At 38.6% G+C, this 20,776-nt stretch overlaps 1 protein-coding gene and 1 long non-coding RNA gene across 6 annotated transcripts in view; one reads left to right on the top strand and one right to left on the bottom strand.

The window, feature by feature from the left end:
• The window catches only part of PDE5A (phosphodiesterase 5A), a 139,691-nt gene extending 119,376 nt beyond the window's left edge, over window positions 1-20,315 (top strand). For all 5 annotated transcript variants that reach the window (XM_056357634.1, XM_056357625.1, XM_056357621.1 and 2 more), the window contains 10 exons: window positions 3,217-3,363; window positions 5,560-5,685; window positions 7,761-7,855; window positions 11,168-11,255; window positions 12,391-12,491; window positions 12,586-12,663; window positions 13,525-13,588; window positions 14,127-14,201; window positions 14,709-14,792; window positions 18,123-20,315. In XM_056357634.1, coding sequence (XP_056213609.1) covers window positions 3,217-3,363; window positions 5,560-5,685; window positions 7,761-7,855; window positions 11,168-11,255; window positions 12,391-12,491; window positions 12,586-12,663; window positions 13,525-13,588; window positions 14,127-14,201; window positions 14,709-14,792; window positions 18,123-18,260 — 996 coding nt within the window. In that variant the 3' untranslated portion in view covers window positions 18,261-20,315. The remainder of the gene's footprint in view (window positions 1-3,216; window positions 3,364-5,559; window positions 5,686-7,760; window positions 7,856-11,167; window positions 11,256-12,390; window positions 12,492-12,585; window positions 12,664-13,524; window positions 13,589-14,126; window positions 14,202-14,708; window positions 14,793-18,122) is intronic.
• Window positions 1,452-5,249, bottom strand: LOC130157737 (uncharacterized). The gene is made up of 2 exons (XR_008825004.1): window positions 5,103-5,249; window positions 1,452-2,241 (listed from the first exon to the last, which is right to left on the bottom strand). It is a non-coding gene; the product is annotated as an uncharacterized LOC130157737 (long non-coding RNA).
• Window positions 20,316-20,776: the final 461 nt, after the last annotated feature.

The following is a 20,776-nucleotide window of genomic DNA, read 5'->3' as shown; positions in this document are numbered from 1 at the left end:
TTAAAAGTGGCAGTTCCTTTGTTTTGCAGACGATGTTTTCCTTGCAATCTAACTTAAACTGTTAGCAGGGGGTAGGGAAGGTTTTTTTTCTTTTTCAGTGTGCTGACAAAGACTTTCCAAAAACTTACCTGAGGTAGTTGTGCTAGTATTTTCCCCTAATTAAGAATAACCCTTACCACGTTACTGGGATACCTTTGTGTTGACTATCTTTCCATTAACACATCACAGAAAGACTTCAGTTTTGAAATCAGCATGTGGAACAGCTAACTAAGATAACCACCTTGCCTGAAGTGACAGCTGACGTTACTCATAGTTGATTCCAGGCTTGTAATGTTATGTGTGGAGATGCAATCCAGGTGCCTAAATTGCAGTGGTGTAGCAAGTCAGTGTCTATAAACTGGACCCTCTGTGGTGGCTAAAGCTAACACATGTCATATTATAACTTTTGTTCCACTACTGAGGATCAGCTGATGAATGGCAATTTACTTGGCTTCAGATTTTTATTAATTTCTAGTTTCTGCTCATATCATTGTATGAAGCCAGCCAAAACAGATTAAAATCATGTTACTGGATGTACCTTTTTGTGATTTGCTTTGTTTTGCTTCTAAATAATCTGACAGCACAGAAAATAGATGCTTCATCAGGCAGTTGGACTAGATGATCGTTGCGAGTCCCTTCCAACTGGAACTATTCTACTCCGTACTATATTCTATTCTATTCATTGATTATCTGCCTTGTGTAATGGGCTGTAGTCAAATTTTTCACTTTCATCGTCATTTCCACATGCTACGGAACGTCATATTGCATTAGTTACCTCCTTTGAGCCTGGATACTGTCTGCAACCTGTGTTTCATCATACAAAGCAGACGAAACAAAGCAAAACTGTTTATAGTTGCCACTCAGTTTCCACAGTGGTCCCACATTTTCCTTAGCCTTCCTTTTGCTGCCAGTATATTTATAGAAATCATTTTTGTGGCCCTTCCCACCCCTCATTAGTTCCAAGTCAAGCTGAGCTCTGGTTTTCCCATCTTTATCCCTGCACATTTTGGTAACGTCTCTGTAGTCTTCAGGTAGTCCATCCCCATTCCTCCTTCTGTGTACTTCATTTTTTCATTTGAGCTCACTCAGGAATTCCCTGTTCATCCATGCTGGCCTTTCACCATGCTCACCTGGCCCCCTGCATGTGAGAATACACTGTTCTTGTGCTTGAGGCTTTCATTGAAGGTAGTGCCATGGTGTATGGAATGAAGTTATAAGCTTTACCTATAGGTTTTTCAATCACAATAGAAGACAAGTTTTCAAAATTATTTTCTATACTTAACCAGATAACGGAGTCACTAATTAATTATTCACTAGTAATTACTATGAATACAATGCCTATAGTGAGCAATAGTAATTAAAAACTGACCGTTATGCAAAGAGAGGAGTGAGTTAGCACATTTTCTTCTTGACTATTTCATGCTCTTTATAGTATTCCTGAGGTGAAGAAATGGAGCGAGAGGTTATAGTTTGGTCAGTGCTTACAGAAGCTGACCATAACTGAATAACTTGAAATTAAAATAGCTGATGAACTTTCATGCTGCAAAATGGGGGGCACATAGCTCTGCTGGCTTTCGTAAGTAAAACAGGAAATATCTAATCCACTTAAATAACACTTGAATAGCTACAGAGTGCACTTTTTTATGCCTCAGCTGAAATGAAACTTATTGTTGTGGATGTCAAAGGCAAGAGATCAAGGAAGGGAAAGATAAATTATAAACAAAGTCAGAACACAGGCATGAGGTGTTCAGTTGAACTCCTACGGTGTCCTTCCATCCCTTTCCTCATAAAATACCAGAAAGTTGCAGTTTTTCAAAGGATGTCATTAGAGTTCCTGAATGGTTGCATTATTTTCCACTGAACATACAGACCTGGTGGTTCCTTCATATGCTCATAGGTGAAATACCACATGAATCCAAACCGAGGAACACAAAATTAATGGTACAAAAATGTGTAAGAATGCTGGATTTTTTTTCCTGTGTAAATGCTATTTTTGTGATTTTTCCATGATTTTCCAATTCTGACAGACAGGAAAGATAAAAGCAAACTTACACGGAACAGAGACTGGTAGGCAGTTATGAGGAGAGCTGATCTGCGTGCTACATGTAATAGTACTGTAGATCATGACACATGCTTCCTTTTCAGTGTCAGTCTTCTAGGACACAATTCCCCATGTTCCCCATGCTGGGCAAACGTTTTCCCCTAGAATTACAAAGAGGAAGACATACACATGGATTTCTTAATTTCCTTCACCATTTCAGTTTTACCTGATTTTATTTTAAGCACACTCGTATATATGAGGTGAAACAACTGTAAAGAAGTAGCACTGAGAACTGAACCTTCTGTTTTACTGAAAAAACTCCTACTAATTTTTGTTCCATAGCGTAAGGCTTGCTCCGTTTATTTTGTTACAACCTTAACATCTGTATTTTGAAGGGCAACCAATACCTATACTCTGAATTTTATAACTAGAAAAAGTAGATTTGTGATACATAGAGTTGTAATACATGCAATGAATGGAGATATTACTGATAATAAAAGTTACAGATTTTAAAAGTATAGAGTTGGGGGTTTTGTCTACTTGATAATTTCAAATTTCACGTTGAAAGTTTGTGATTGTACTCTATTACACCAAAAACATTGTCCAAAGTTTTTAAAGGTTACTGATCACAGGTGAACCCTGATTTTTTTAGGTTTCTAGCCCTGAGAAAACTCTGGCTGTAGATGTTCTACTTCAGCACTGAATGTGGATTCTGTTAGGAATTCTGTTCTACTGACATCTCTTCCCTTACGATTTTTAGAAGATTGTCAACAGTTACAGATTTTGATGTCTGCCTGTCCACAAAAGCAAACATACAACTCCTCTGCCTTATTTCCTCAGTCTCCCAATTTCATACATACTCTTGGTTACAATTTGCTTTAGGTGATTTAGGTAACCGACTGGCCAGGTAGTCCCTTCCTGATTCTCTTACCTATGGAAAAGTGAGTTAAACCTAAGCAAATAAGGTAACGTTAAACAAGAAAGGCTAACGACAGATAAATAAGAAGTAATCATCAGATTTCAGTACAACGTGAAGGCACAATTTAGTATCTCACTACTTCTCTGTTGAAAAAGCAGGTATTCATATTAGCTTTCTCCTTCCTAGTGCTAAGTTGTGTTCTTCTATTCTTCTCTAGGCTGCCGTGGTACCATCTGCACAATCTCTCAACCTAACTGACTTCAACTTCAGTGATTTTGAGCTATCAGATTATGAAACAACGCTGTGTACAATTCGGATGTTCACAGACCTCAACCTGGTGCAAAATTTCCAGATGAAACATGAGGTATGAATGCTGTCAAATGCTGCTTCACATAAAAAGACAACTTAATTATTAGAAAATTGGGAGAACAGTGAAATGAGCCTACCGTAAATATGATTGGAAATCTGTATTGAAGAGTAGTTAGCGAACTAGGAAGGCATATAAAGTGGGCAGTACTGGGGTTTGTCCCAAGTTTGGTTCTGCTGAAGGTTTTACTAATATTTTACTAACAGTCAAGTGCATAAATTAAAAATGGTAAACAAAAGAATAGTTTGTGGTAACAGAGAAAACCAGGTCACAGCTACTAGTGTCAGAAACTGTGTAAAAGTCAGTAATGTGCCTTAGTAGCAAAAAGGGGCAAATTTCATTCCTTACTGACAGTGGTATTTAAGGCCCATGGAGTAATTATATTGTAGCTTATATCTGAAGCGACACACAAAGATACAAATGAATTTAAAAAAAATAACAATTTAGGAGACTGAGCAAAGTTTGAATGAATTAATCTTGTTTTCTCCAGAAAACAGAACATCAAGGAGGTAGATGATAGCAGCTTTTCAGTTAAGTGAAAGTCTGTTATAAAGAGGACCATAATATTGTTGTCTATGTCCATATAAGGTAGTAAAAGTAATTAGTTTAGTCTTTCCCCCACAAAAGATTAGAGATTAGGGGAACTTTGTAGTTACGGAGATAGTAAAGAGTGGAACAGATTACTTAGGCGGGCTGTGGAAACTTCCCTGAAGGTCTCTACCAGTAGATCTAGTTGTAGATATGCATCTGTCAGAGGTGATCTAGACAGGTATTCTTATTTTACTCCTGGTGGTCCTAGAGGTTGACTAGATCATCTTTTAGGCCTATTCCAGTCAATTCACACAATTTCTGTTTGTAAAAACCTTCGGTTTTAAATACTTTATTTCTGCTTTATGTATTTTTCAACAAAACTTCCAAAGCTCAGTATCAAACTGCAAAATTAATTCAGAGGGCTTCATAGGCAAGCAAATAGGTAAAAGAAAACAGGTTCTCATTTCCTAGATCACCAGTTTATAGACCAATTTAGATTAGCAGTGTTTCAGGGCTGAAAGAAGTACTGTATTACCTAGTTTGATCTCTTGAATATCCCAGTCCTTAGTTTCACCTTTGTCATAAGGCCAAGAACTTGTACTTCCTTAAGGGTTATGTCCCATCAGAAGAGAGGGAGTCAGGTAGCCCAGTAATGAGTGGGCTCCTAGTTCCTAGTGGAGCAATTGTAATGGATTTGCAAAACCAAAATAACACAACAATAGATGCATAATGATGACACGTCACTAGAAGCAAGAGCATGTTGACAGCTTTGAAGCTATGCTTTCAGCTTTCCATCCTACAAAACTGGCAGTAGCCTAGCCTTCCTTTTTTAACAGTGGAAAGGCAGAGAATACTGCTGCCTTTATCTGTGTGGAATTGTTATGTGGGTGAATGATATGGTATTTTCATTTCTGTCAGTACAACATCCTTCACTAAGAACACTAAACATTTTCTTGAATGAACCAAAGCCTAGATGCTCAGGCAGCATTTAACATAGAGCAGTATGCTGCAACAATTTAAACCAAGGGACCTGTTCTAGTATACATCAAATTACTATCTGACTTTCATATCTTTTACTTCATTAGAATTGAAGTATAACCCACAACTTGTAGCACTGTTGTGTAAAACTTCCAGGATATACTTTCTTCCTGCATAAAACAATACTACCCAGCAATACAGTAATCGCTGTCTTTCTTCATACTCACTGGCTTTCCAAAGTCCAATTCTGCTTGTCTTTTGACAAGCTGCTATGAGAGAAAAGCTGCATGTTCATTATTAAAACAGGTCTTAAGAGAAATCTGTAATTAAAAAAATAAATTTTCTCGATCAAGTATGTTGTTAAAAACAAGGATTTTTTTTCTCCCAGTTATCTCAGCATAATTCAGTTTCTGAGTTAACAGCAGGGCACCTGACACTAACATCAGGCCCTTAGTAATAAAAACCCAAACCCACAACTACTGCATACTCCATGAGTAACTGTAAGCCTATTCTTACCTATGTTCATAGTTACAAGTATGTTATATTTGAAGTTACTTGAGTTAAAAGGAGATATTTTTTCTGTGAGAGACAGTTTTCAAGTGGGATTAGAGAAATATTTGTTTTCATAAAAATAATAGATTTCTAATACATTTACCGTTAACTTTATGATGCTGTTTCTTAAAGGTTCTCTGCAGATGGATTTTAAGTGTAAAGAAAAATTACCGGAAAAATGTTGCTTATCACAATTGGAGACATGCCTTTAATACAGCGCAGTGCATGTTTGCTGCTTTAAAATCTGGTAAACTTCAGGTACATTTTGCTGTTTGTTTCTTCATTAAGAATTTTCTGGCTAAACAAAGTCTATAATGCATTGTTCTGATTGTCGTGTCAGTAGGATGTTCATCATTCTGTGGTACTCCTAGTAAAATCCGAATATTTCTGCTGAAGACTTCTGGCTTTAAGGGCTTGCTTTGTGAAATTGTTGTCGTGTTGTTATGTCCCCAGTTTCAGTTAAATCCTCTGGAAGTGATCAGGTGGGTGTTCCCAATGGCAGTATCTCAAATAAGGCACATAAATGATCATGCCTTTTTATAAAGTTAATGCTTATGACACAAGCAAGTCGAAAAGGTGGAGAAGAAAAGGAACAACCCTGTTTCAGGATGCTTCCTTATAACATTTACCAGGAAATGTTTTCAGTTTGAACACAGAGCTGAGTACAGCTTCAGACAAACAACAGAACATTTTCGGGAAATAAAAGATTTGAACGCTCATTTCGGTGCTTTTGAACAATGTTTCAACCTTCCACTTAAGAGACATAATAATTTTTACTAAATCATAATAATTATTTATTGCAAATACTGGAGGGCTAGATGATCCCCCAAATAAGAAAGGTATTGATTAGTAATTTTTGCGAAATACCTTTTTAGGGTTTGGTTTTATATTCTTGAAGAAACCAAAATGTTTCTGTTCATTTTAAATTAACGTGTTTCTTCAGTTTGATTACAGAGAATTGTTATTAGCTGGTTTGTACTATTTTACAGTAAGCACTTCTGAGAGAATAAATAAATGCTATTTGTAGACCAAAACCCAATAATGATAATGAAGAGACATTCCCTTCCTCTACAAACTTTGTCTCAGTCAAGAAAAAAAAAAAAGATAGACAAAAGGCGCTGGAAGAGACAAAGGCAAAGGGCTTTCACATTCATTCTGTACTGAAATGGACACGTCTGCTCTGTGTGCAGTCTCGCAATCTCTGATGATCCTGATAGCTTGCTTGCTATTTTTGGAATCCTGTCAGTCTTCACTGCAATTTCCAAAATTGTTTTATTCATAACTACACAGTTAGGAACTCCACACTGATTTTCATGTCCTAGATTCTGGAGTCAGAACAGCATTGAACGTAAATCTCGGTTTTCTCTAGTTTGAAGGGAAAAGCAAGCATCAGGGGAGACATCTTCCCAGCAGAAACAGTAAATCAGTCATTTCCAAACTGATTTGTCTTTTGACTAGGCTAAGGACGGGTTTCGTTGTCTAAAAAGCAGATGCAAGTCTACAGAAATTGTAACTTCTTAAAGAAAATTTGGATTTGATTGTACGGAGGGTAGAGTGGCAGCGCTGTCACTAGGTTCTTCAAATTCCTGTCCAGACTGCTGTGCCTGCTATCCTTGTGCCATTACACAATGCTGCATGAATACTGTAGCGTTTTCCAGCTTCTGTTTCTCACTGGACAGACTTGCATGAATTTTCTATCTGATTCTATTGAACAATATTAAAGATTTGAAATAGTCACAGAAGAGAAACTGTAACCTCTCTGCTAATCCTTGTTGGAGCTCTAGAATAAACACTTCAATAACGGTAGTCAGATATTGGTTACTTTAATTTTCCATGGGCTTTAAACTTCTTCAGTTTATTTGCCCAGCAATCAACGAAAAACATGACATTTTTCTCTTCTGGTTATTCCAAGGACGTTTGTTACAATGAATTTTTAGACCTCCTTAGGGTACGTAGCCTGACTCCCTTGAGGTAACAGAGGGGCTGAGCTAAAATTCATGGGGCCAGATTTTAAAAAAGATTCCTCATTCTCTCTCTTCGCTGCCAGGTGACATGACGCAAGTCGCTTCCTCTTCCGTATCGGTTTTCTCATCAGTAGAGAGGGCTAGATGATGTTCCCTCTGAAAACTGCATTGAGGTCTGTGGAGAATGATTATTACTGCACACCATGTCTTCAGAGATAACCCTTATTCTCAGCATTTTATGTCCTTGTCCTTCATGGGCCAGAACTGTATCTGCTATGTGGGTAAAGACAAGACAGCAGATATAAAACACATTGTGCAAAACAAATCCCCATCACAAAGCTAACTCACTTCTTGTTTTACTGTCTACAGAGCAGACTAACTGACTTGGAAACACTGGCTTTGCTGATAGCAACTCTAAGCCATGATTTGGATCACAGGGGAGTGAACAACTCTTATATACAAAGGTAAGTAAGTCTGAGAGAAGTTAAAAACAAATGAATACCGAAGTCACAGAGCTATAATTAAGTACAACCTAATTGATTTGATGCTGTGAGGCCACGCAAAGGAGCAGGTTTTTACAAAGCAGTAAGTGTAAGATCAGCCAGGAACAATCAAGAGTCCAAAGCAAAGGTGCACCTCAATTGTTGACTAACTGTGATGACAGATGAAGTGAACTCTTTGTAGACTGAGCAGGGGCAGCATCTTTCTGCTCCTGTTCTGCAAGTCTCATCCCCTGTTTTCCATACAGTGACAGCAAAAGGTTCCAGCTTGTAAGGGACAGCGTGTAGGAAACGTGCAGCTTTTCAAACTGTTGTTCCCCGTCTAGTCTGGGCAAGCACAGAGCTGAGATCTGCAGCCTTCTGTTACAAAGGTGTCTCCCTGCCACTCTGAACTCTGATTGTTTTACTCATGATTTAGCCATGTTTTTCCAGAAATCTAAGTTGATTTGAACAAGATACATATTTAAATTCACATTAAAAATGTATGACTGTTAGGCATTGATTTTGGGTTATCTGTACTCTTTTAACTTTGATCAATTCTGGAGTTACAGAAAAAACCTTTACAAAGTCAAAATATGTTTAAAACCTTGAAACAAAATATTTTTGCTAAACAATTTCTTTCTCTTTGAAGTTATCAAAATGAACCACCTGAACTCTTTTAAAATCTTCTCCATGTTTTATTTTTTAACTAAAAATACTTGGTTTTTTTAGAATTCATTAATTGTTTCAGATCTGCCCAAATGTGGTTTTTGGTGAATTTAGTATTCACTTCAAATAACAGTATATGATTCCTCAATTAAATAAATAGCTTTACTTAAAACATGGTATAATGTGATTACTGTGATACAGCAGTGTGTCCTGATCTGACCAGATACAGAGAAACGTATACTTGTTCCTTTTTCTGACAGAGCTGGAGAGTGGTTTTGAAGCTACCTTTGGAAGAAGTAGTCTGCTGTTCTCACTGTGTGTAAAGTAAGATACTAGGGGAAGAAAAGATTGTCTGAGACAGAGAATACTGAAAGGCAGGAAATAATTAAGCTGAAGCAGAATTCCTGCCTTTCAGATATATGTTCAGAATTATGCTAAGATTGATGTGTAAAGCAAAAAAAAACCCAACAAAAAAACCCACACAAAACTGAAAGAGTAACCTTTTTCTAGTTCCCTAATGGGGGATTCCAGCAGTAACTGTAGCCTTGCAGTGATTGGAACCAGTTAGCTATTTTTTGCTTTATTTATTTAAAAATAAATTTCCTGGAAGACATCTGGAGATGCGTCATCTCCTCTCAGAAATGTCCTGGGAAAGTGTCATAGACAGCAAAATCTAACATTCACACATGTTGTAAAGCAGAGATGGTTACAGCTTAATAATTCTTTTTCAATAGAAAGTTCAATGAATTTTGTTCTTAAACCCCTCTTTGCAATCTAAATGAAAAGTTATTTTTCCAGGAACAGATGCCTTTTGTTTCTTCCTTGGAAGCAGGGGGAGTGAATACTTTTATGATTCTTTCCTTAAGCAGCAGGGTTTCAAAAATTAAAAAGGTCCTGGTAGGAGAAATTACAGGAAAGGAACTGCCTAAAGGTCTTTTGGTAGATACACAGGGGTTTCATTTTCTTTTTCTTCCAAACCCACACGTAAAGTAGGGCAAGCAAAGAGTATGAAAACTGCCTACCCAAACCACTGTGTTCAGAAAGCAATGGCGTCCTTTGGCCTGGTGTGGTGGCTTAATAGAAATGCTGTGGACTACAGACATAGGACCTGAGTTTATTTCCAGCACTTGTGTCTTCCCAGCCAGCCAGGGTCTGCAAGTCCTGAGCAAGCTCTAGTTTGGTGTAGTACTTGGGAAGATAACCTAAGATATTTCTCACATATTTCTCTCTTCAGTCAGGATGAACTTTAGGGGACACAGTATGCATCCCACTTAACTCAATGGGAATTTCACCCAGCATGTGTTGGCACCATCCTACAGTTTGTTTCCTTACAGAAACACGCCAGTGTATTTCTCTATACTGCTTTTGCAGTGGTCTCAGAGGAGGTGCTGGGCAGCCAGCCCATAATCCTCAGGGGCTTGCATCCTTTAATCTCCCTTTCCGCATTTTTGTTTGTCTTTCCATCTTTCTCTCCACATTTTTGTGCTTCCTAAATCCCCAGAGTCTCCTCTCATGACTTTTATTTGGGTGCACTCCTTACGTAGGGACCCAGTCCTGCAACTGCTAGTTCATGTGAATGATTCTTAATCATATAAAAAGTCCCATGGAACTATATGCTAAAAAAGAATTTCTTGCACGATTACACATTTGTAGGTCAGATCAGAATTAGAGTGACTGTTTCAGGATTAGCAGCAAAACAGACTTCTAGAAGAATCCCAGTTTAGTTGAAGAGATGACAACGTGGGACCAGGGGCTGAAAATGGAGATACAGTAGCAAAAGCTAAGAACTGTTTCATGCAATGAGAAACAGTGGGAAATTAGAAATCATCAGAAGGGAGGAGTTTCTGTATTTTGTCTAAAGCTACCCCAACAGTAAATTCTGACTTTTACACTAAGGTGGCTTTAAATTCTGTGTCTGCCCCATTGGTTTCATGTGGTTTTTCACTGCCTGAAGTACAACCAACATCTTGTTTCCCTTTTGGATTTTACCCTGGGCAAAGGATAGGTAACAATACTGCAGTAGTTTGGTCATGAAAAGAGTGGGGATGAATGAAGTACCAGTACAGCTACTAACACTGGGAAATTACTCCAGCAACGTTTTGGGCCCTGGTCAGCAGGACTTTTTCCATTGGTATCAGCGGGCTTCCAGTTAGGTCTGCATTGTCACTTGCAAGCTCAGTAGTTGAGCTGACTAAATATGCCAGGCAGCTGCTTAAAATGTTACAAAACCCAAACCTGCCGTTTACATTTTGCTTGTGAATGATCCCTTCTTCTTGCCTTTCCTTTTCCTACAAGAACTTTCACTTTTTATAAAACCTTGTATTACATTCTCAATCCTTGCATGCAGCTGGTCTCTGCAGGTAACAGAAGACAGAAAACTAGCGTTGTCAGTGGTCTGACAAAGTAACAGTACTGTCTTTTTTTATCTGTACTCTCCCAGCATCCTTCCAAATGTATTCATTTTGTCTGGCCAGTTACACAGAAGGGGCGAAGGAACTGGTTAAGAACAAGCATGGGTGGGTGGGGTTAAACTGATAATGAGAAGAGGATTTTAAAAGAGAAGTTATTTCTGGATTAGTATCATGCTTAATTTAATTTCTCCATCTAATGGGTCTTTTTACTCCTCAGAAGTGAACATCCACTGGCTCAACTGTATTGCCACTCAATCATGGAGCATCATCATTTTGATCAATGCCTTATGATCCTGAACAGTCCGGTGAGTGCCACAGTTTTGTGTATGCTGAAGGAAACTATTCTCTATTTTACTTTTTATTTTTAGCTTCTGGATAGATTCCCACCCTTATACATTCCTAACTGATCTTTATTCCTTTTTGGGTAACGAAAGCAAACGCAGCAGTTTTGAAATCACAGTGCCGTTGCTGAGTGCCACCAAACCTTTCCAAGCGTTGCTAATAAGGGAAGCCTTGTTAATATCCTTTTGAGTACCTGTTTCCTTGGACCAAAGGAAACAAAGAGCTTTGTTGCCATTTTCATGACCTCTTATGATCCACCGAACAAACCCAAGTCCTTGCTCTCAGTTTCAAAAAACATTCCGGCCTATACATACACAAAGCAGCCCTGATGAGACCAAACCAAACACTGCTAATGTTGACATTCCAAAGTGAAGCCAAACCTAAGTTAAGTAAATATGCAAATAAAACTACATTCTTCTCGTTTTATATTATTAACTAGTTCTAAGACCAGTTACTCTGCCTGCACGATCATTTCAAAGCAGTATGTGTTCACTGCTCATTTCATATCGCAGGTATGGTACTTCTGGCACCCTTTGTACTGTAATGATTCTTTCCAAATCAGACGGAAAAATATGGAAAAAAGGTGGAGGCAGGTTGCCATTTCACCAGCTCCAAAGTACTCTGGTTTAACAGTGGGTTGCTGAGCTTATATTTCTATGTCATAGCTGGTTATTTTTGTTGCTTCATAAAACGAAAGTATTTTCATTTACACAAGGTGTATAGGCAGGTGCTGGAATCTATTAGAGTTCCTCTGCTTCAGGGAGGGGGAAAGAGGAAAGAGAACTGCTATGATACGGCTTGTGGCAAGTGTAATTTTGATTAATGGAATGCACTTAAAGGCTTTGATGTTGCTCTGCTTGTAGTTCCATTTTGTAACAGTCGATTATGATGATGTTGCTGTGCCGCTTTCTGCCATTACTCAAGAAGACTGGCAGTTTAGTTTTTAAATTGGGAAATTTGCAAAAGGAAGCAGGGCAAAAGAATGACATCAGATGTCAGCAAGCAACTCATAATGATTTAGTACCTAAGAGACATTTTAGCAAACTGGTGTGCTGTTGCCCATTTCACTAGTAACACTGGTTTTGTTTTTTTGTAAAGGGCAATCAGATTCTCAGCAGCCTTTCCATCGAAGAATACAAGGCCACACTGAAAATGATAAAACAGGCCATTCTTGCCACAGACCTAGCGTTATACATAAAGTAAGTCAGAAGCAAGTTTGGCTGGATCATCATTGCTGGACGTTTGGATTGTGTCAGCACGCTGCAAAATCTTTTGTTTTAACTTCTTTTAAAGGAGGAGAGGAGAATTTTTTGAACTTCTAAGGAAGAAGCAATTTAATTGGGAAGATCCCACCCAGAAGGAGCTATTTTTGTAAGTAAAAGCAGAATGATTAATAAGTCAGCTAATGTTACCAGGTACCCACTTTTCCTTTCCATGTTGCTGTGGATTTCATTAAGACTAGGAGATCTGTGTGCTGCAGGCCTGGGCAAACCGGCACTGGTACATAGGTCACTGAATGACTCCCTGGGCTGGAAGTACTAAGTCTGCAACCTGTGTGCTAAACTTTGTTAGGAAGCGTGTGGAGTCACATGAGCATTTCTGTTTTTCCTAAAGAGTGCAGGGTTTCTGTCTAGGTGCCATGTTCATTTTCTCTTGATACTTCATACTTAAATATTGAATTGCTGAAACCAGTAAGTAAAGATTCAGGGCAGGCAGTTTGTTTTGAAGTGGATTCCTTAGCGGCAGTGAATTAAAAATAAGATTAATAGAGACATACTGTAATGCGCAGCTACAGAAAAATAGTCTTACATAGGCTGTCTCAGAAAGGAAGGATTCCGTATTTCAAATTCAGTGCCTTTAATTTAGTCCTGTTCTGTGTCTGTTCTTGTTTCAGTCCTTGGCCTTCATATTGTCAGTAAAGATGGCAGTTACTGCTAATGTCAGAATAAACAAATGTCTGTCTAGTATCTCTAAATAAAGAGTTCATTTGATGTGAATCCACCAAATGAACCAGTCCAGATTTGCTCATTTCTGTGTGCTCGTTTCACACAGGTGAAAGTCTACTACACCATCGAACCTTGGATAACTTTGTAACTTTGCTTTAGTTTCACTTGTTTTTCTGACTTTGATGTTCCTTGAAATTTTATATTGTTTTAGTAATCACTTGACTTGGTGGCTACATACATTTCATAATACAGTCACTCATAGATTTCTTTCTGTTTTTTTCGACAGAGCAATGCTGATGACTGCTTGTGATTTGTCAGCCATAACCAAACCATGGCCAGTTCAGCAGCGGGTATATGCTTACTTTTAAGATTTACTAAATACAAACTCCACCTAACAGTTCTGCTTCCTCCAGTCAGTCCTTATCGCAAAGGCAGTGGTGGAATGCAGAGATTAGGTAGCAGTCCTTCAAAGTGCTGTAAGATGTTTTTGTGTCTTTATAGCAAAATGCATGCATTTAGCTATGACACCATGTCAGCAGCAATCTGAAGGTAAATCAGGAATCTCAGTTCTTTCCAACATTTCTGTGTTGACTACAAAGCAGTCAGTTGATACAACACACTAGTGTTGGCTGATCTTTTTCTATGCGTTGATCATTCCAGCCATTATCAGCGGTAAGATGCCTATGTGCCATTTTTTTCACTTTGCTTTGTCAGAGTAAATACCAGCACATGCAGGTGTTCTGTTTGTGCGCAGATGTGCGCACAATTAGAATTCGAAAAGCTTGCTGTTGAGCTGGAGAGTCTCATTATGGGAAGTCCCAATTTGATATATCCTTAGGAGAGAGAGGAAACGGTTTTACAGCTCTCAATGTGTGAAATCTCTTACAGATTGCTGAGCTTGTAGCTACCGAGTTCTTTGATCAAGGAGATAAAGAACGGAAGGAACTCAACATAGAACCAACAGTAAGTGACAGAATCATGCAGAATCACCTCTTTCAATACGACTTTTACAAACAGCACTTCACGCTCCATTCAAAAGCCAGGGTTCTCCCACTGACCAACTCCTTCCCTGTCTTCCTACTAGTCAGTTTTCTTCTGTGGCTCCCAAATACCACCAGTGTGTCATTATCTCTGAGCCAGAACAGATAGCATTATTTCTTCTAAATCAGTGTTACTAAATTGTCTAGGAAATATATTCCTAAATTGGTACCTATTTGCAACCTATCCAAACCGAGTAAGCTTGTGTGTTCTTCTAGCTATTTGGCCTCTCAGTCCAAGGACAATCTCCTAAGGCAAGTTCACGCAGTTGAATTACCTGCATTGCCCTTCACATATACTGATACCCCGCTGTGCTGAGCTTGCTGTGCCTTTTAAGGTGCTGCTTTTTAATTCCAGCCTGTCTCTTTGGCTTTGGTTGGGTTTTCTATTTAATGCATTTAAACACAGAGTTTGTTTACTTCTTCTCTGCAGGATCTAATGAACAGAGAAAAGAAAAATAAAATTCCCAGCATGCAGGTTGGATTCATAGATGCTGTTTGTTTGCAGCTGTATGAGGTATGGTGCCTAAGAAAGAACTGCACATATCTAAAACCAGAACTACTTACTGTAGCCTCTAATAGATGCAGATTTAAAATGAGAATAAAAATCAAATTGAAAACTAGTACCTTAATTTTTTGTTAAGTGTTACATAAGGTTCATTATTCCGTTGAAGATATTATTTAGTATTTATGATTAATGGCATGTTTGTTTGATTAATGCATTTTGTTGTCATTTTTACAACCTAGTGGTAATTGCTGTGCTCAGTGCACTTGGTGTTAGATCTCTGGGTTATATTCTGGATTCTAAAACTAACGCTTTGCTATCCAGGAAAAGAATGGTGTCCATGTAGTGCATTGATAAAAAGTTTTGTTTAAGAGTTTTAAAGAATTCAGAATTCTTCCTGCAAAAGGTGATGTGTGACATGCTGAGCATAGGAAATTTAGCCAAATTTAACATTTCCCATCCCATTTATTTCTTTCATCAAACAGAAAAGCAGTGCATGAGGGAATTCATTGAAGTGTTTTTCATCCTGGTCAAAAACTCTCTAAGGAAAGACTTAGTCAGATATAATGTGAAACAAAACATAATGATTTCTTATTTTTTTTAAACCAGTAAAGCACTAGAGTGAAAGCCTGTTCATTGGGACTATAGCAAGTATTTTACAGGCACTGAGGTAAGAAGAAAGTTGAGGAACAGATAGCCTAACTTGTAAAAATCTTCCAGTGAGAGGAACAAGGCAATTACTCCATATTTTCCCTCTTACACAGTAAACTTTTCTAAAAAGAATCCACATCCACCAGTTGGAAGGAAAGAAGGATAGAGGACAGAGAGGGAGCTACTAGCTGCTGCTCCTGAAACTCACATGTTTCTGTGCTGTAGAAACTGTTTTGTCAGGAAAATAAGGCAGCCTTTGCTGGGAAGCCTCCTAAAACTGCTTCCAGCAGGAGGCAGGCCACTCAAAGAAGACCGAGTATCTGTGGAAAGGTGCAGATGATACTAACAGAAAATTCTTTGAACAGAACTCCTGAGCAGGTTTGAATGCCCACAGCTCCAGAGCCTGAACTTCTATACTTTTTCTTATTATGGGAGGCCTTTACCTTTCCATTTATTAAAATAGCAGAAAATATCACTTACTCTGAGATAAGCACTGCAGCTTACATCTGCAGCTACCAAGTGATACTAGTCCAAACTGTACCCAGCACCTGTGCAGTCCCTGCAAGGAAAAGAGGTGCATTAGTATTTCTAGCTGCTGGGCCCCTGCACTGTAGCTGCGGCTTTGTTAGCCACAGTGAATACAAAGCCATGCCTGGTTAGCAGCCGGCAGCACCTACAGCTGTTTGGAGCCTTCTTCCTTCTCTCTAACTGGGGATGAAAGATGCTGCATCCAAAGGAGGGTCTGAGCAGCATCATTTTTGTCAGAACATGTAGCCTCCTAACAGCTCTGTGTATCACTCTCACTTGTTATCTTGTCTCAAAGCCTGACCTGAACTGGAACAGCACAGCACATAGCAAGCTGACAGTGTCTGGGACTTGATATAGACTCTGAGTATGCCAGCATGTGTCCTGACCTGACAGTGGCCTGCAGGGACAGAGAGCACTAAAGAGGATGGGGAGCCTGTGAGGAAGCGACCCAACCCATAACAGTACTGGTAAATGCAAGGAAGGGGCTACAGTTTGAGCTGATTCAATGTTTGTTTAGTTTGACTGGGGTGCAAGTAGGGGTTAGTACCTGCTTACACAGGTTTTTGTTTTCTTCAGGGAGTAATAAATGGCAAAACATGCAGACAACTTCAGTGTTACTATGAAAACAGACAAGCATATACAGTTCACTCTCTAAGGTTCTAATGCTATAAAAGCAGACAATAAACAGGGTTGTAATGACAGCCTTTCCACTGTTTTCTCAGCTTTCATCCAGTCAGCAGGAATTTGACAGACAGTGCAAACAGAGATGAGTTCCCAATAGAGCACTGCAAGTATGTGACTTACCATGTTATTCAGAGTAGGTCAGATCCCAGTGAACTGAAACGTTGTGGCTTCTGTTAGCTAGGTAATTAGTACAGTTAAACTGAATGATCTGCAAGTCTTCCCTTTAAGTTCAGAAATCTGAAAAAATAAGAGAAACGTGTTCCATCCTTTTCATTTTTTAATTGAATAAAGTACCATTTAGCAGTTTTAAATCCTATTTAGATAGATTCAGATAAATGAAACAGGAAGACACCACAGAGATTTGACAGCTCCGTTCTTCTTCTAGTGGTGTAAATCAATAATAATTCAGTTAAGTCTGCTGGAACTAATGAGGAGCCAATAAAACCAAAAGGAACTATGAAGACCTGTACAAGCTGATAATTCAGTAGGGTCCTTAGGTAAAGTTACAGGAGAATTAGACCTTGCTACCTCAAGTTATTTGAATGACACCTGAATTCCATGTGAAATTCTGACTGATTTTACGTTTTGTATAGTGACCAGCAGAGGGGCCAGGATTCTTCTCTGTGTACTTGGCAGTTGGTTGTAGTAGTTACAGAATCAGTGAGCTCAAACAGCCTTTCCCAGACCTGGTTGTGTCTGGAACTATTAAGCTTCTGCTTTATGCTCCCAAATAGCGTGAGTTCATTCCAAAAGCCAACAGAACCCTTTATGCAAGTAAGGACTGACTGTCATAGTGTGAGGATACATCTTCATCACTTCCAAGATACAAAAATACTTCTTTCTCCTCCAATTCTATATTTAAATATCGGAACTCAGTTTTCCTTCACTCTGATGTAGTAGTGCAGCCACATCGTGAAAAAATACTTGATCGACTCCAGTCACAACGTTTCCTAAACGTCACTAAGTGTCAAATATAATTTATCTATCATGTGCATACTGTCTTGAAATCAAATATTTCTGGGAGAACTCCTCAGAATCAGTTGATACACCACCAGTGAATATGATCCTGTTGACTGTACCTGCTTGGTGTCCTCTTACCGTTCCAAGGTCATCCTTATGACCAGCTTGCTCTACATTCAAAGAACTGGCTTGCAAAGTCAGTCCGTGCATAGTGCTTCACTAGGAATACTGGACAGGTCACTTGCACATAGTAGAGCATAATATTTCACGTGGCTCCTTCTGTACCTCTGTATCAAGCGCTGTACAGACACTGCCGCTCAGTCAGGTCTGTACTAGCGCCAGGTAACGGTGTGTGTTTGACGTGCAGCCGGGAGCCTTCGAACTTGAAGTGCAAAATACAACTTACATTACAGACAGACCTCCTATTTCAATCATTCTGGTCTCTCTCATGGTCATCTTTAAGAACGCTTCCTTTGTTGTTAAATATAATCTCTTTTACATGATCTTAATTTATTTCAGGCCCTAACGCATGTGTCAGAGGCCTGCTACCCTTTACTGGATGGCTGTAGAAAAAATAGGCAGAAATGGCAATCCTTAGCTGAACAACAGGAGAAGAATATGATTAATGGAGAAAGCAATCAAGCCAAACGGAACTGAGGTGCCAACTGAACAACCACAAGCTTAAGTTCACATAGAAGACACAGCAATAGGAGAGTACTGCATTTTGCTAAACACTGTATAAATTTGGCTTCTGTTTCGCCACTGCTGTATTATTTTTCCATATATCAAGATATAGCATGACCACGTATATGCCAAGGTTATATGAAGATAGTATGTTTCTTTCATTACCTCTGACCGAGATGGAAAAAGATCTGCCAGGGTAGTTTTTGCTACCCTATTCCACAAGAGGTACGCGTGCAGTTACTCGGCTGTCCCCGAGAGCCTATTACTTTATAGATGTATATAGTTGTTTAGCGATCGTGTTGTGGCCAGTATCTTAAAGACTACTGCATTTCGCACCTTTTTTCCTCTTCCAGTCTTGCTGTGTTACGTTATAAAAGTAATGAGCAGTCTTGCCTGTTCTCTTGCCAGAGGTTCTGAGGAAAGATTGGGACTAACTCTGGGGAGCCAAATCCAGCGTTTACTGTGCTAACCTCTTTCAGGAGACAGAACCGGGCTTTGAAGTAAACAAGCCCCAGAATCTGCACGCCCAATAGTTTTTTTTCTTATTACGGGAATGTCCTGGCAAATGTCTTACATTTGGAGGAATTTTTAAAAACCCTGTGAATTACTAGGAGTTTTGTGGTAGAAGTGTCATAATTATCCACGAATAATGGAAACTGCTGGAAGACTGATGAAGTGCCGTAACATAACTGACAGGCTGCCGTGGAAGAGTGGCTCCCACAGAAAGCTGCAAGAAGCACACAGAGAAATGGAGACTAAACAGGATCATTTTTATATGCTGGTTTTAACTTCATGTGGAAGTTAAATTTGACATCATCGTAACCAACACTGAATCACGGGCAGGAAAAGTAGAAGAGAATGTGACTGCAAGAGCAAGAGATGCCAATCTCATTCAGGAATGACACACTTTGGTGACTATCAATGACTGATTCTTTAGGCCAGTGCTATTACAAAATGGCTATGACCACTTTGAAGAAAGCTTTATGTTATCATCTTTTAAGAAGATTAGTTAACAATGAGTAATCACAATGTCTTAAAGGAATAGGAAAAAAGAATACTGAAAGCAAAAACAGCCAAGAATGCTACAGGATTTGCCAGTTTGAGGCATTAACATTCAGAAAAGTAAGAAATCAATTAACTTGCACTAGAAAAAAAAAGCAGCATTGATATTTAAATGAAGATTACTAATAAAAGTTGTTTTGAATTGGGAACCAATTCAAGAAAATACAGACATTAGACAAACACCAAAAGAGTAATACAAAGAGAGTACTGCTCTTTGGGTAGGCAGGATTAGATCAGGATCAGCAATCTAAGATGGGTGAGCAGTAGGTGTAACTTCAGCTGCACAGAGACAGAGAATATGTCTCTTTTTTTTTTTTAATCTGTAGTAATGATTGTTCAGTTCAAATCAGCAATAGTATTAGGCAAAAGTAATACATTTGGGATTGTACTTTGAAGTGTGGGAGTTTAGTTCCGTCACAGTAATCCAGAAAATCCTAGTTGGAAACTGCAGTAAATTCTTCTTCCCAGGAGATTTTCAATCCCCTCTTGTAAGAGCTGGTCAGAAAGACGACGAAAACAACCTCTTTTATCGGTCTCTGCATTTAGATAAATGATAGCAGAAGCTAACAGAAGATGAAGCAAATGTTTCAAAATGTTTGACGATACTAAGTTTCATAGTAGATTTATTTGTTTTTAAACGTAGAATAAGTTATGTGGCTAGTCTGCAGCACTTCTGCCAGCCTAAATGATTTGTCACTTAATAAATCATATTCCAAACTTCTCTAATGACTACCAGTAATATATTATTGCAGCTGAATTTGATAACATTTTTCTACAAAATTATTTATCCTGGTTTTCAAAAGAAATACGGAATTCAACAATAGTTAGGAATTCCAGGACTACTGTTACACAGTGCTCCATATGTGTGTTTATATGCATACACAGTACAATATACGTATGTAGTATGTCATAGCTATGCAGAAAAATGACCGCAGCCTGCCTCCCCAACACACACCACCACCACCACCCCCAAAAAAAGCGCGTTTTTAGTACTTTCTGAAAAGTAGGAAACTTTGCTTCAGGATTTGCATAGTCCTTCTACATTCTTTTCCTTGAATGCTTGAGATAATTATTACACTGATGAGATACATATTTAATATAAATATGAACAAAGTATATGTATATAAAGGTGTATTCTTGCTAGTATGGTTGAGACTAGTATTTCATGATGACAACACAGCAGATCAGCTATGGTGATGTTACAGTGTAGTGACGTATCATTTACATTAAGATCCCAGTATTTCTTTGCTATATCGCGTGTTCAGCAAAGTGTTATTGTAATATAAATTTATAATTAATGCAAAGGAATGCTGGAGTCATATCTTTGACTTGAAAAAAAAATGGACATGACTTTGCAGTTTTGCAAAGGTTCGCTTAAAATGAACACAGTTATACAGTATGTTCATAATATCTGTACACATTCAACC

This window comes from Falco biarmicus, chromosome 1, assembly GCF_023638135.1.
Source record: "Falco biarmicus isolate bFalBia1 chromosome 1, bFalBia1.pri, whole genome shotgun sequence".
NCBI lineage: Eukaryota > Metazoa > Chordata > Aves > Falconiformes > Falconidae > Falco > Falco biarmicus.
Note: the sequence above shows the minus strand (reverse complement) of the source record. Positions and strands in the feature narration are given on the sequence as shown.